General features: G+C 37.6%; 3 protein-coding genes across 3 annotated transcripts; 1 reads left to right on the forward strand and 2 right to left on the reverse strand.

Moving 5' to 3' along the window:
- Positions 1 to 1,292: 1,292 nt before the first annotated feature.
- Positions 1,293 to 4,159, reverse strand: LOC149016926 (small ribosomal subunit protein eS25x-like). Its single transcript, XM_089151205.1, has 4 exons — positions 4,018 to 4,159; positions 3,851 to 3,925; positions 3,436 to 3,570; positions 1,293 to 1,663 (listed from the first exon to the last, which is right to left on the reverse strand). Exons 1-4 carry the CDS (start codon positions 4,018 to 4,020, stop codon positions 1,550 to 1,552), a joined length of 327 nt encoding a protein of 108 aa, XP_089007331.1. The 5' UTR covers positions 4,021 to 4,159; the 3' UTR covers positions 1,293 to 1,549.
- A 259-nt stretch (positions 4,160 to 4,418) lies between these two features.
- Positions 4,419 to 5,109, forward strand: EMB2184 (Ribosomal protein L31). Its single transcript, XM_089151204.1, has 2 exons — positions 4,419 to 4,566; positions 4,638 to 5,109. Exons 1-2 carry the CDS (start codon positions 4,498 to 4,500, stop codon positions 4,974 to 4,976), a joined length of 408 nt encoding a protein of 135 aa, XP_089007330.1. The 5' UTR covers positions 4,419 to 4,497; the 3' UTR covers positions 4,977 to 5,109.
- LOC149016928 (lipid phosphate phosphatase epsilon 2, chloroplastic-like) lies at positions 4,632 to 11,491 on the reverse strand. The gene is made up of 4 exons (XM_089151203.1): positions 10,911 to 11,491; positions 8,784 to 9,009; positions 6,529 to 6,602; positions 4,632 to 6,122 (listed from the first exon to the last, which is right to left on the reverse strand). Exons 1-4 carry the CDS (start codon positions 11,229 to 11,231, stop codon positions 5,895 to 5,897), a joined length of 849 nt encoding a protein of 282 aa, XP_089007329.1. The 5' UTR covers positions 11,232 to 11,491; the 3' UTR covers positions 4,632 to 5,894.
- Between the last annotated feature and the right edge of the window lie 2,674 nt (positions 11,492 to 14,165).

Consider the following 14,165-nt stretch of genomic DNA (forward strand, 5'->3'; position numbering starts at 1 on the left):
GCGTCAAAAGACTAGATTCTTCCTCTTACGCCCCCCACAAGGCCACAATTGAAAATTTTCAACCTACATATTTAAATAGTAAAACAATTTTAAAATATTTTTTTTCCGCCCCCCACAAGGCCACAATTGAAAATTTACCTACATATTTAAATAGTAAAACAATTTTAAAATAATTTTTTTCTTCTTTTAATAACTGGTGTTTGTCTTAGGCCTTACATCTTACATTTTACACTGGGAAGAAAATTTGAATTTTTACGTTGTAAAAATTTCTCTACACATGAGTCCAGAACATCTGGATATTCTCTTACTAGCACTTATTTTGAGATATAGTTATCACTTTTCAGATTAATGCACTGAACTGCTTAAGGAGGAGTGGACCGTTAGATTGAGATTTTGATCTCTACATTTAAGAAACAAAAAATCAAAATTTCTATGCGATCTGACGATTGTAAATCTCGCAGAATTGAAATATGATTGCATTTAGTATCACCTCGTCTGTCAGAAACCAGATTTTCTCAAGCGTGGATGATGGATCTGGTTCCCTCCCTTTCATGAGATTAAGACACAGCAGGCTACCAGTGAAAGAATATTGAAAGATGAAGCTTTTCTTTTCCCCATAAGCCTTTTCGTGTCCTGGTCTCAACAATTATTTATGGTATGATCAAATACATAACTATAAACCCAATGGCAATGGGTACCAGTATATTCTAAATCCTAAGCCTGCATAGAATACCAGTCTATGGTCCCCATAGGGATAGACTACCAACTCTATCCCATGTCCCATTATCTCATTTCAAATTTTGCAGAATCATATGACATGGGACCATTGCGACAACCAACACAACCATGATTCCTCCAACCCCACCAACAGACCAATACCCCAAACAAAACTCATCAAAAAATAAAACAACTCAAATTTACTTAGCATATGGGTCCGGTCCTAGGACATCCTCACCTCCTTTCCCTTTAGAAAGGGTACAAAGAAAGACAAGGCAAAGTTAAAGAGAATCCAAATTCAACTCTGCATTTGGAGCTCCCCCGTTCAGAATTCAGATTATCGTATATCTTTGGAACAGAACTGACTATGATCAATAAGAAAACCAGCAGGAATCAACCCAAACATGCCCTTAACCTAAATCCCAAACATTGAGTTCTTTATTGATAAGATCCAAGATCTTGAATTTACTGGGCGCGTACCCAAGTTCTTCTTGTCAACAAATTCATCTCATTGGCGAGATCAAAGGAGTGGTAACAGAAGAAAGTAAGACCATGGAAACAAAATAAAACATTGATGCAAGCTAAGTTTCAACCAGCGAAACGTCGGTTTAATCAAAATAAGTTCAATACCTAGGTTCCAAACACAATGATCCGATTCAATCCAAAGAAGCTCTTGTTCCCCCCAACACTATGTAAGCCGGTTATCACCTTTTTGTAGCCATGAAAAAGGGAAGACACTGAAGGTAAACTAAAATTTGAAGTCTTAAAAGAACAATGATAACAAAATCTAAAGCAAAATTTGATGCCTCAAAAAGGACAACAAATCGAAAATCTAAGTGTTGGTTGCTCTGGTGTATATCTGCTGACTTGAATGAGCAGATATCATCCTTATTGAGCCTCTTGCCATCAGGTCCTTGATAGCTCGCCGGGCAAGTGATCCATTAACCTGACAAACACAACAGATAAGTAATCAAACACCATGATATTTGCTTCTGCACAGTTTAATGAAAATATATATCATTAAAGAAAATGCAGCTCAATCATTAAAATTTCAAGCAGAACCAACAACTACATAAAATGAGTCTTATTGCCAAAATATGGCACAAACCGTACAAGCCAAAGAATATTCTTTTTATTTCAACCAGTAACATTATAGAAATGTCATGTAGTGTGATTTAGAAATAGACAATATATCAGGATAAAAGCCATTCCATTGTGTAATGTTGACTACCTATCTCTCAAGTGAAGGCTAATATAATATCAACAATCTTGCTGTTAAAAAGGCTTACAACAAAACAAGTTCGTAAAAATATTTCAAAATATTTTGGTTGGGATAGCAGAAAACAGTGATCTAAACAGTCAAAAACTATGCAAAAGTAAAGTAAAATAAAAACACAACCCAAACCCATGTGAGTACATTTAACAAGGTCAACTACGTTGTAGGACACAACACAGAAGAAAGAAAATCAACATGCAATAATAACATTTTGTATCTAATTCCCTATGATCAGGTCATTCAACAAAATCGACTAATCCTTAGAAAGAATTTCAAACATCCTTTGTTTGCAAATAGGAGATGAGAATGCTTCCCTTGCTTCATGCGCAAAGCCAAAATAAATATTAGTCCTTCATGAAGCCAATGGATAATGGACATGTTTTTTCTGAGGGTACATGCATGCCAAAAACTAAACAAAACCATCTCTTTACCGTGTAGAAAAATTAGCTAAGGGGTATCAGTTTACTATCAAAGGAGCAAAGAAAAAGTGGGCTGCACAAGCTAAAAGACAAATGGAAAGCTTTATCAACTTTTACCCAGCATAACATTAAAGGCTTCACTAAACTCTGTAAAATTGATTATTGATTAACCACCCGAAAAAGTTTGAATTACTGATCCACACAATGAACCATTATATATAACCTCACCAAGTGGGGTGAAAAGATAGTAACACCATCCCAGAAACACAACATTATAAGCCTACCAAGTGTTCCCAGGATGAAAACCAAATTTAGTTATCAATTTTCTACCACAACAATATCAATCACACTTTACCTATGTAACTATACCTCTCTGTCAAACCATTGGCCCCAGCAACCATGTGTAAGCCTAACCAAAAGCAGTAGTTTTAGATCTTTTCATTTTTTGCCTTCATTAAGAAAATTAAGTGTTTTATGAACAGTTGTAGCATTTTTATGCTATAGATATGATATACCAGAGATGGTAGAAAGTAGATCTGGATCAAAGGGAAGTTTATAATTCAATCATCACTTTGCATTTCACCGGCTACTTGTATAGCACCATAATCATCACCAACAATAGAACCTAGGACCTCTTATCTGTTAAATATTGAAAGCAGAAGCCTGGTACAACCTTACATTTGTAAGAAAGCAAGAGAAATCACAGTTTATCACCAATGACTTGACACCTAACTATCAATAGCATGAATTTTAATGGTATTTACTGGATCTCCAGTGAGTTACAACTTTAGATGCTTTTAAGAAATCGGTGCTGTTTTTAACTCCTCTGCTATGATTTAGAAATTATGATGAATTTCTATTAAGTTGCTTAAATAAAATTTCTATGGAGCTTACCCTCAAAAAAAAACGTCTCATTCTCCATTGATTTTTGGCATGCATGTACCCTCAATTTTTTATGTAATGAAAAACTGGATCTTTATAATCAGATAAAGTAAACAAAGAATTGCCAATATTAAGCATTACCCTCAATCTGTCAGACAAAATGGAAGGAGTGATGAGCTTGTATTTAGGTGCTTCAGAAAGAAGCTTGTCGTAGGAAGCCTGGTCAAACAACACCATGTTGTTCACCTTCTCCTTCTGTTTTCCCTTGCTCCACTTCTGCAGAACACAAAAATAAAACATTAAATAAGACGAAAACCAAATCAATGGGGTAATATTGAGCTTAGTCAAGATCCAAGCAGGGCAAAGAATGGGAAACAAGGATTCGACCAATGAATCCATAACCACTAAAAAACACTCTAATACTCGGTGATTAAGAATACATATTGAGGTTCATAAACCAATCAAAAGAGACAGCATAAACAAATTTTGAAAAGTGAGAAACAAAGCGAAAGAAATCATGGGAACAGGGAGAAGGATATAATGGATTTCTACCGACCTTCTTCTTTTGTTTACCACCACCAGATTTAGCGGGCTTGGAAGACGGAGGAGGAGCCTTGTCCTTTTTTGGCGCCTGAAAACAAACACAAGGTAGTTCCCATTACTCGTTTAAACCAATCATCACGGCAAACCTAGTTGTATCAGGGGGGAAAATGCAAAATTTACCATCTGATTCAAGCGACGCGAGCTCTGAAGTCTCTAGCGAGGGAAGTAGAAGTAGAACTGCCTACCCCGGCGAAGAAGAATAAGCAAAAGATCAGAAGCGCACAGGGAAACCCTAGGGACCTTTAAGATACTTATTTTGTGTTTATTTATTTTTGTGGATAAAGAATTTATATATAATCCTTGGGTAAGTTTCGAAATTTCAATCACAATCACAATTCACAAATCATCAATCAAGGAGATAAAAGAGATTTTACCCCAAGAAAAGAAAAGAGAGATAAAAGAGATTTAAGAAAAAAGGATTATCAGTTTTGCTCCTTATACTATAATTTAATTATTAAAAAGATCTTATTTTTTATAAAATTACTGATACCTCCCTCGCTTCTGAAAATTGTTATTCTAGTCGTTTTGGAACTGTGGAAGGATAAGAGCCTTGGTCTCGCACTAGTGATTTCTGAGAGGCTACAGAAAGATTGAAAAATTATGGCGCTAAGCCTAACCAACACGTTCCTCCAGAGAAAACCCTCTCCCTGCATCGCCGCTCCGGTGAAGGTAATCTTTATTAAATCGAAAACTTGAAATTTTGTTTTGGGAGAGGTGATATGGTAATTGCGTGGTGGCAGGTGAAGAAGGAGATGAAGGTGCGGCCGCAGTGGAGTTGCAGGAAGAAGGACATTCATCCAGAATTCTACGAGGACGCCAAGGTGTATTGCAATGGGGAGTTGGTGATGACCACCGGAGGTACCCAGAAGGAGTATGCGGTGGACGTGTGGTCCGGCAACCACCCCTTTTACTTGGGCAATCGGTCTGGTGTTGTCGTCGATGCAGACCAGGTCGAGAAGTTCCGGAAGAAGTACGGCGAGCTCTCCAAGATGATGGAGATCCCTGTCCTCAAGTATGGTGAGATCGTCTTACCCTCGAAGCGCTCCAAATCTGGTGCCGGAAAGGGGAAGAAGAAATAACTGGTCAAGTTTATAGAATTAGGGCTTCTTTCTAGCCTTTTCACTTTCTATAATTTCGAAAGTCTGTACCATTACCATGAGCCCTAAAACCTGCTTGTCAATTATCCAAAATTTCAGAGTCTTTTAACTTGAATTGAGCCATTAAAGTAATCCATCCATCCTCAACCAACACACTAACACAGGGATACTTTCCCATACAATTTACTTTTCATATAAATCAAAGGGATTTCTCTGCAAGATGAAGTAAAAGTTGGTATTCAGATTTGGTCAATTTGGAAATTTTTAATGAAACAATGTTAGCAATGTTAAGGGTACAAAGATCACCGATGTCTTGGATGCCTATGTAAATGCAATCCTGGGTGCACTTCTCTACGAGTCCATTGCAGACTCGTTCTCCTCTGGAGCTGAGGCATTTGGGATAGTCGAAGTTATAATTACGCCCAGAACACCTTAATCATCTTTTTAATAACACAGGAATTGGCATATCCTTGAAAAGAGCAGCCCAGCCCCACCCTGGTTCTGGAAAATAGATTGTTTCCTCCCGAAGGTTTACAGGTTTTTGCAGCAATTGAACGATGGCTATATCTTCAAGATGATTTCTTTTATGATGGATGTGTAAATTAACTCAGGATAGGAGAAATGCATTTTTTTTTTTTTTTTTTTGGTATGAGATAGGAGAAATGCATTAAATGTTAAAACTCTTGGGCTCACATGATTTGAATTTCCCAAAGAGCAACATATCAAACAGAACTTTCTCTACACTTCCCCACAAGGCAAATCTTAGTTTTCATCTACGATTTTTGGATTGGTGAAGTGAAACCACCCTTTTCCAACTTTTTAATGCATCTCCTGGAAATATCAACACCATAATGGAGGTGATATATATCAATTTATAGTTTTTGAATCATAAAAACAAGCTTATTGTTCTCGTCTAAACCAGAATAGAACTGTATATACAGAGAAGGCTAAACAACATCCAGAAGCCAGTATCAAAACAACCAACCGAACCCACAAAAGAGAATCAAATGCTCTGAGAACAAATTCATCCCATAACCAAAACCACAAGACGCAGCAAACAGACCCCAAGAAGGCACCAACAAGGACTTGACTGAGGGTATGATATTGTTGCGACACACGAATCCAGGACTGCCAACACAGATAACAATAAAAGGAATAGTATCAGTCACATTTCATCTTAATTTTTCATACTTATTATCCTGCTTTCAGAGCCAGTGAGAAAAGCCCAATCCTTGTATTATGAATATGATTCATTTTCAGCCACCTATCCGAAAATATTTTAGATGTTCTCAGCTACTCATATGTACGTTACTGCATTTATTCTAAACCCCTTCCCCTTTGTCAAAATAAATAAAAGAGTAGGGAAACAACTCTATTTTGATCAAATTGCAGCAGAGAGATTGGCCCAGACAGCTTCTATGAAATTATACACCCCAAAAATGCTCAAACAAAAAGGTCTGAAAGCTAACCCATCAGCCAAGCCAATTAGATTGACTTGTCAAGAGAAATAAAAAGACACATGTTAGGCACTTACAAGGTATGAGCCACAAGCCAAAACAAATGTTCCAACTATTATTGAGACTTCATTGACCCCCAGCCATTCAACCACTGCCACAGAAAAAGTAGGAACCAAGCATCAAATCTGAGAAGTGCACTTGCCAGTAATGATGTTTAATTAATAAAACAGCATCAAAGCTCTCCTTCCAACACCAAACAAAGTAATCAAAGATATTACGTTCAAAGAACACCATACAGAGAAATGACCAGAATCAATATATCATAGTGTAGCAAAAATGCTGAAGTAAATGATGCCAAGTTGTGGCACTAATAAAAAATGATAAGAAAAAATGGTGTATCAACACATTGAATACCTCAGAACTCTCTATTCATTAATTCAAAACTAATACAACTAGGGTAATAAACAACTTATTCCAAGTTTTATACTAAAGCCCTTACAACATTTCCAATTTGATTGTTAGTTTTGTTACTAGGTTGAAACCATTTGGTCTACCTAATGCAAGGATAACAGATATTAAGCATGTTTGTCAAATGACTTGTTGGCGTCCACACCCCCTCCATCATCCTAGGTCGCTTCAATGCTTTGACAACTATCTTATTAACTATAAAGAACCCATTGGAACCTCTTACAGTTAACTAAATAAGACATTATAAGATGATAACATAATTCAAGGAATTGGGTCAAAGGTTGAATTTAGAGAGACAAAATACGAGTACTTACAATCTATAGAATACATGGCCCTGGTGACATTGCAAAACGAACTTATAATAGGTGACCCAGATTAACCGATTAGGATGTGGGAACTCATTGGGCTCCACAGTCGCTCACTCCCAACACCCCAGGAGAAAAAATAAAGCTTCAGGATATTTAACTAGGAATATCTGAAAATCGTCAAGATTTAATGAAATTTAAGCAGTTCTCATACACAAGCTTTATGAAACCATATCTAAACATTTTCTTGGGAAGTATACTTTTTTCTCATTATCTCAGATTAGCAGCATGTGAGCACGAGAGCTTAAGAGCTCTGGTATGAAATGTCAAACTATATAAATCTGCTGATTGTATTATGAAGATATCTGTTTAACATTCACTCAGATTATCAATATGAGAGCCCAAGAGCTACTAAATGAAATGTTCAACTCTTATTTAAGGAAATAAATTGACTGGTCGATAGCATTCTGAAGAACCTAGTGCCCCAACGGCCAAAGAGGATAAGTCCTTACTGAAGTGAAAAACTTAAATGGTTTCTCTGTAATCTGTGGCTGAGTCAAAATTCAAATATTTAAGAATCTGGGTTTTTTTTCAACAGTCTGCCACAAATAAACTATAAACTGTGGTATAATGGAACCCTGTGGATTATTGGAAAGGACCAGCATGATCAAAGGGAAATAGTCCTAAGTGGTTAGAATACTTTGGATGCTTTCCTATACTACCAAATAACTCTTTGGCTTTAAAATCCATTAGTGTTACAAATCATTTGGAGGATTGGCCATCTTAAGTCTTTAGTTTATGATTTTGAAGAGTTCCACCAAAGTAAGACAGGCTAAGTTGTCCCCGAAGAGAACATGCATTTAAATAGCAATAAAAATTCACGTAAGCTGTCCTGTTTTGATACAATTGCACACCCAAGTTTGTTTTGAGCCTAATTCTTGTACCAAGGTGGAGGAAGAGGGTGAAAAAAAATCAAAGTTTGAATTTTCTTTTAACCTTTGTATTTTGTTGAACCATTATTTGCATTCTATACCTTTATTTTATGGTTTTAAATCTGGTTTTTGGCAATGTCTTAGCATATTTATTTAAAGCAGAAGCCTAGTTCTTCAGTCATTCTTCATGCGTTCCATTCTGTTCTTTATTTACTTTTACCCTTCAATCAACCAAGTTTACACCATCAAGCAGATAGTGAGATAGGTATATTTTCCTATCCTATTGACGATAGAAAAACCCTTCATATCCTTGCTGGTTTGCATAAATTGTTTCCTCTTCCATTAATCTTATGACATGTCTTTCCGTGCACTAGTCTTCACTCCCCAATCTTTTTCTATTTCATAAAGCCAAGATGCCCTAATCCCTACGTATCCTTCATCAATTTCCACATTCATCTTGAGAAAGGTAAACTCAAAAAAAAATAAAAACGTAAGGTATTAACTTACATACAAACAATGCACATGGACATTCAACAAAGGCACTTCACTAACTTGCATAACCAAAGCATTGCACAACATTCAAGTCATATTAAAATGGCAAAGCAAGAAGAGATTAGAAGAACTGACATGATAAGATTATAAAAAAGACAGCAAAGAAGATAGATTGAGCATGTGAAGATGGCATCCCGGGGTCCGACTTCAAGGTGGGAACAGGTCGCTTTTGGTTAAGAATTCGCTTAAGAGCAACACAGATCACAACATTCACAATACTCCCCATTGCAGCCCACAGGGCTTCAGCATCATGCCTAACAAGGATGACAGTACCAAAAACAGCAGTGACCAGCCACTTGCTCTGCAATCAAAAGACGATAATGAATCAATACATTGATAGAGAGATTCAAATAGAATAACACCAAGAAGTTGAGAATGCATAAATGAAAATGTCCCATGCACAAGTTCTGAAGTTATGTGGGATATATTTCTGTGATTTAGGATTACACGAAGAAAAAGAGGTCACCGCACTGTTCAATCCCCTCCCCGGGTCACAACACTGCTCAATCCCCCTCCCCCGGGGAAAGAAAACTTTATGAGATGAATAAGATTGGTCATTCCTTGTGTGGATGAATGGCTGAGAGGCCTTGCTGCTGAGAGCCAAAACCCGTAGGCTGAGGGTTTCCTTATCCCCCTTTACCTTCTATTTCCGCTTCTTCCAGTCCATCCTTTGATACTACCATCACCGTGAATGGTAAACCTGCCATTGTTCTACCTCTGTGAAGGCCAGCACGCATCCATGATCATCAACAAAAGGCTGCTACTGCTACAGCTCCTATGATCCAGTTTTTCTGCTGCAAGTTGTGAAGATCATAACTCAAACAAGCCATCTGACTTGGCTGATATGTGGAGTATACAAGCCCTCACTATCTCCTCCACTCAATCAAAAAACTTGAACAGATTCTGCCAGTTGGTGTAGTCTTTACTCGCTAAGTTACTAAATCTGAGTTTGCCTTCTATTTTAGTTACCGGCTGGTATTTCCATTCCCACTTACCAATTAAAGCTCAGATTCTAAGGTTTCATCAACCCTATCGGACCTTTACTCATTAGGAATATCAATACGAGTGGGAAACTACTGGCTCTGGAGTTGGCAATTTTCTAGTGTTAAAACTCTGTTTTGCAACATTTTGGCTACCATTTGGGTATTTGCTTTTGTGCGTATTTCGGGACTGGGGTAACCCTTACTGAATGTTACATTATTCTTCCATACATAGTTATTCTGAAGTGTCCTATTCTGTCAATTGAATTAGTTAAAAGTTTGGGTGATCTTGCTCCGAACCAAATTAGAGGTCCAACTTAAAGCCAACATCCAAGATTTTCTTAGCAGTTAGGAGCATCTTGAGGATACCTGAATGCCTTCACAAAGTTTCCACAAAGTGCCAGCCAATGGCTTCCCCTCTGCTACAAATGGAAACAAAAATAATATGGCAGCTCCCTATTAGCTCGGGTAAGGCTCAGTTGAGAGAAGCAATGCTAGCAAGACATTCATCTTGAAGGCCGTGCTTGGCACATTGGTCAAGTGCTCACTTGCTGAACTGGTCACTTGTTCAAGTCCTAGAAACAAGGGTAAGGCTGATTTCACACGTTTCAGGCACAATGAATGGCAGGAATAGATATGATTGTTTATAAATGGTAAGGAACATAAGAGTAGCAACAAAGATCTGGTGCCTAGTACTTTTCAAGTCTATTATATAAAATCGGCCGGATTTTCCATTTTAATTTTGTTTTAGCTTTTAATTCCCAACCACAAAGAGCCTAATAGGTGACCAGAACAAGATGATAGAATGCAAGAAAGAAGAATAAAAGCACCAGAAATATTAGAGTTAAATAAGTGAATGATGTGTTTTGAACAGGTGGAAAAGTAAAAGTTGTCTTCCTATGCTAACAGCACATGTGGTTGTGCTATAATGAAAACAGAAGAAGCCAGATGATTCCAAGTTTCTAATAAAGAATCAATTTTTAAGACATTATCTTCCTTTCTCAGATTCCTAAGTCAGACTGAACAAGCAATGAGATAAACACCTTGTTCAGTAATGGGTAGTAAACAATTTCACTACACCCCACTAGTAGATTCAATTAACAATTATATTAGGCATAAAGGCAAAAATGGTTAAGAACATGTCAACCCAATAAGAATACAAATTTAGGAAGAAGAAGCAGCAGTTAATGGATTTTTAAAACCAAAGACAGAGGCAACTAACCAATCGATTGAAAGTCGTATCAAGCCCCCCGGAAGCAAAATCCGGAACAACAGCAGATGACACATTACCTAAGCCAGCTTCTCTTTCTATTTCCGCATGACCCTCATCACCATCACTCGTTCCAAGAGCACGAGTTCTAACAATTTCCATCTTTCTAACAGAAACTGGTCTTGTCGATAAGGATCCAGAAAGGAGAGATGGTGGAGTTGACTTGGGTACTGGGAGAGAGGAAAAGGCCTTGAGGGATTTAAAGCGAGAAGTATTACTGGGAGAGAAGCTGGAAACAAGCCTGTAAGAAGCGACCGATGCAGATGCAATCATCTTCACTTCAGCTTCGAACAAAGAGGGTTCGAGTTGATACCAATGAAGCCGTGACACTGTGAGGAGGCAGAAACACAAAATGAGACAACTACCATTTTTGTAGCTCTCGAGCAACTGCGTCCAAAGAAGTTTTTCTTTGCGTCAGCTGCCATGGTTCGATTATTTGGGGCAGAACACTCCAAGAGGCAGATGATGCAACACGAACTCATCCAAACTCCTTGAGGCTGAGGTTGCGACTTGCGACTCGTGACGCGCGGGTCCCGAGTCCCGAACCGGGACTTTAGAGCGTAGTAGCAACTTGGGATCTTGCAAGGCTGGGGGTATCCGACGTGGCAGTGTTAGTCCAGCACGTGTTTCCTAAATTTTATACTTGCTATTGAATTAATGCACAACACTGAGCCGCGAATGGTCCAAATTTAAAGTAGTGATCGAGACTGTCAACCACCCATTTTGTTTTTTCATCCAAAACAGCTGGTCGAATCTCGATCACCAGAATTCATCCACACGATTCACAATTTTAGTATTATGCACATGTCAGTGCTGTACATTAATTGTACAGAATTTATTGTTAAAATAAAATATAAAATTACTCAAATGCCCTTGATAATCCAACTCAACCAAGCCTAACAAGATCTAGAGGACTGAGGGAGGTCCTCTCCCCCATGGGTAATAACGTCTTTATGGTTTTGGTCGAGAAATCTGCATTTAAAGATAGAATACTAATCTTAGGTGAGCCATCAATATTAACGTGATTTGAGGATCCCCTAAATTATACGGTTCGTATAGTCTTGTCATCTCTTTAGTTCTGGTGTGCGTAATTCCTAATATTTTCGTAAGATTATTTATATCATGTCGTTGGGCCAGAAGAGAGAAGACAACCGACACCCTTCATGATGATGATAAAGAGTACGGAGATGATTATGATTCTTTCTTAATTAGGTTTGATCAGCTATTAATCAGAGCTTCTTCCATTTTTTATTAGTTTTGACTTTATGAGCCGTTCTACCCAAAAAATAATAAAGACTTGATGGACTGAAGCCCATTGTTAAGTAAGTCAGGCATGGGCTTTCTGTAACAGGCCCAGATGCTGGGTCCAGCCTCCGGACAAGGCCGTTATACTCTTTTGATATTATGGGCTTAATAAAGTCAAAAGATGCTTGTCTTCAAGAAGGGATCGAGAGGCTTATTTGGCGATGGAAAAAAAAAAGTATGATGAAGAAGAAAGAAACAAAGAGAGGCTTATTTGGCTACGAGAAGCAAAGTGCGATATTTCGGTCAAGTTCGCTGGTTTGCCTCTTGGCAAACCCGGCCCAACGAATATTGCCTAGAACTTCGCTGATATTTAAGTGATGGTTTCATTTAGAGATAGCAAAAGTCGTTTAGGTCGCTACAACCGCAACTTGGCTTTTCATACTCAAACCCTAATACTTCGTCGTTGTTGTCATTGTCTTCATCGTTATCCGAAGCAGAATTTTTGTTCAACAAGTCAAAATTTCCATGGTCAAACCCCAATTCTAAATCAAGAATCTCTTCTTGCTCATTGAATCATCCATGGCCCAATCATTTTCCGTGAATCGAACTCTTGTTATTGGCATTCTTCACTACCCCAAAATCAGATAGCTTAACTTCACTAGTGATTAACTTCGAATGTTCGATCGAATCATTTTAGACTTGCGAGTTGGTTCAATGTGGTAGGGTGAACAGGAGTTGAAAGTTGCAACGGCAAAGTCGCCGACAAGGTGAAAGATGGGGTATGTGCTTGGGACGATTAGGGTAATGAAGCGTTGATACAAGGATTCAAACGAAAGAGAGAGAAATACCGGCGAGATTTTGCAAAGTTTCAATGATTTTCGCCATTATTTCACCTGTTAAAGCGATTTTCCGGCAAGATTTAGTATAATTGATTTCGCCCTGTTCTCGGTTTTAGTCCCTGTCAAACTTGACAAATTTTGCCATATTTCCGATAAAATTCGCCGGATTATATTTTTCCTTGATGAAAAAATGACTAAATTATATTTAACAAAAGCCACTCCTCCAATATGGACAAACTCGTTCGGGAAATACAAATAAGAATTGCATATGGTGCTTCAGTAGACAAGGACCATTGTGGATAATCGATAAAAATTTAGCAGATAATCACTTATATATAACAATTTGCATGGGCCATGAATTAATGGAGAAGCTGTGTATAATGCTAGCTTCTCTAATTCTTCTATTTCCTTTTAACACTTTACAGACAAGAAAGTTGCATTAACACCAAAAAGAGACATCTATTTGAAATCATTATGTTCTTTTCCATGTAAGAAAGGGAACTCATTTTTGTTCACAAGAAGGTCCCATTCACACTCTCATTAACAAACTTTGGTAATGTCCTCTGTACTTTAAATTTTTCTCTCCTTATCTCTATCTGTCTTCCTGGATCCTAATAAGCACGAGTGTTGTTTTGGTTGACACATATAAAAAATATCTTCTTTTTATTAAAAAAAAAGCTTTTTCGAAGATTAGTATTGATATTATTATCAATGGTGATGAATCAACATGATAAAATGACACCCAAATTTTGTTTTGTATAGAAAATCCTCTTCTTCTTTTTTTCTCTCTTTCTCTCTTTCTCTCTCTAGTATTGTGCAGGTGGTTGCCTGAATTATGTATGGAATTCTTTAAGATCTTTTGGGTTATAACTAAAGAATCCAACAAGGTATAGAATATACATTATGATGAGGAAGAAGAGATTAAAAAGCTAAGAAGATAAAAGTGTGAATACCTTAGAAAGTACAGAGAGCAATGGAGCCCAGAGGCCTCTCAATATTTTCTCATTTTGGTATCAACTTTTAGTTCTGTACATCCCATGTATGATCTTCATAGCCGAATCACTCAGCACATTGTTTGTCAAGTGGGCTACCAAATTCCCCTTGAAGTCCACTCATATCTGTT

The sequence above is a fragment of the Hakea prostrata genome, chromosome 4, assembly GCF_041222555.1.
Source record: "Hakea prostrata isolate BN-2017 chromosome 4, UWA_Hpros_2, whole genome shotgun sequence".
NCBI lineage: Eukaryota > Viridiplantae > Streptophyta > Magnoliopsida > Proteales > Proteaceae > Hakea > Hakea prostrata.

Bases quoted from the DNA above. Each gene is read 5' to 3' on its own strand.
- LOC149016926 (XM_089151205.1), bottom strand. The intron at 3,571-3,850 runs GTCGGTAGAAAT...TGTGTTCTGCAG, and splicing joins GTGGTAAACAAAAGAAGAAG to AAGTGGAGCAAGGGAAAACA. The intron at 1,664-3,435 runs GTAATGCTTAAT...TGTGTTTGTCAG, and splicing joins TTTTGTCTGACAGATTGAGG to GTTAATGGATCACTTGCCCG.
- EMB2184 (XM_089151204.1), top strand. From the start codon at position 4,498: ATGGCGCTAAGCCTAACCAACACGTTCCTCCAGAGAAAACCCTCTCCC. The intron at 4,567-4,637 runs GTAATCTTTATT...GCGTGGTGGCAG, and splicing joins GCATCGCCGCTCCGGTGAAG to GTGAAGAAGGAGATGAAGGT.
- LOC149016928 (XM_089151203.1), bottom strand. From the start codon at position 11,231: ATGATTGCATCTGCATCGGTCGCTTCTTACAGGCTTGTTTCCAGCTTC. The intron at 9,010-10,910 runs GTTAGTTGCCTC...TTTTGATTGCAG, and splicing joins ATACGACTTTCAATCGATTG to AGCAAGTGGCTGGTCACTGC. The intron at 6,123-6,528 runs GTAAGTGCCTAA...CTGTGTTGGCAG, and splicing joins TGGCTTGTGGCTCATACCTT to TCCTGGATTCGTGTGTCGCA.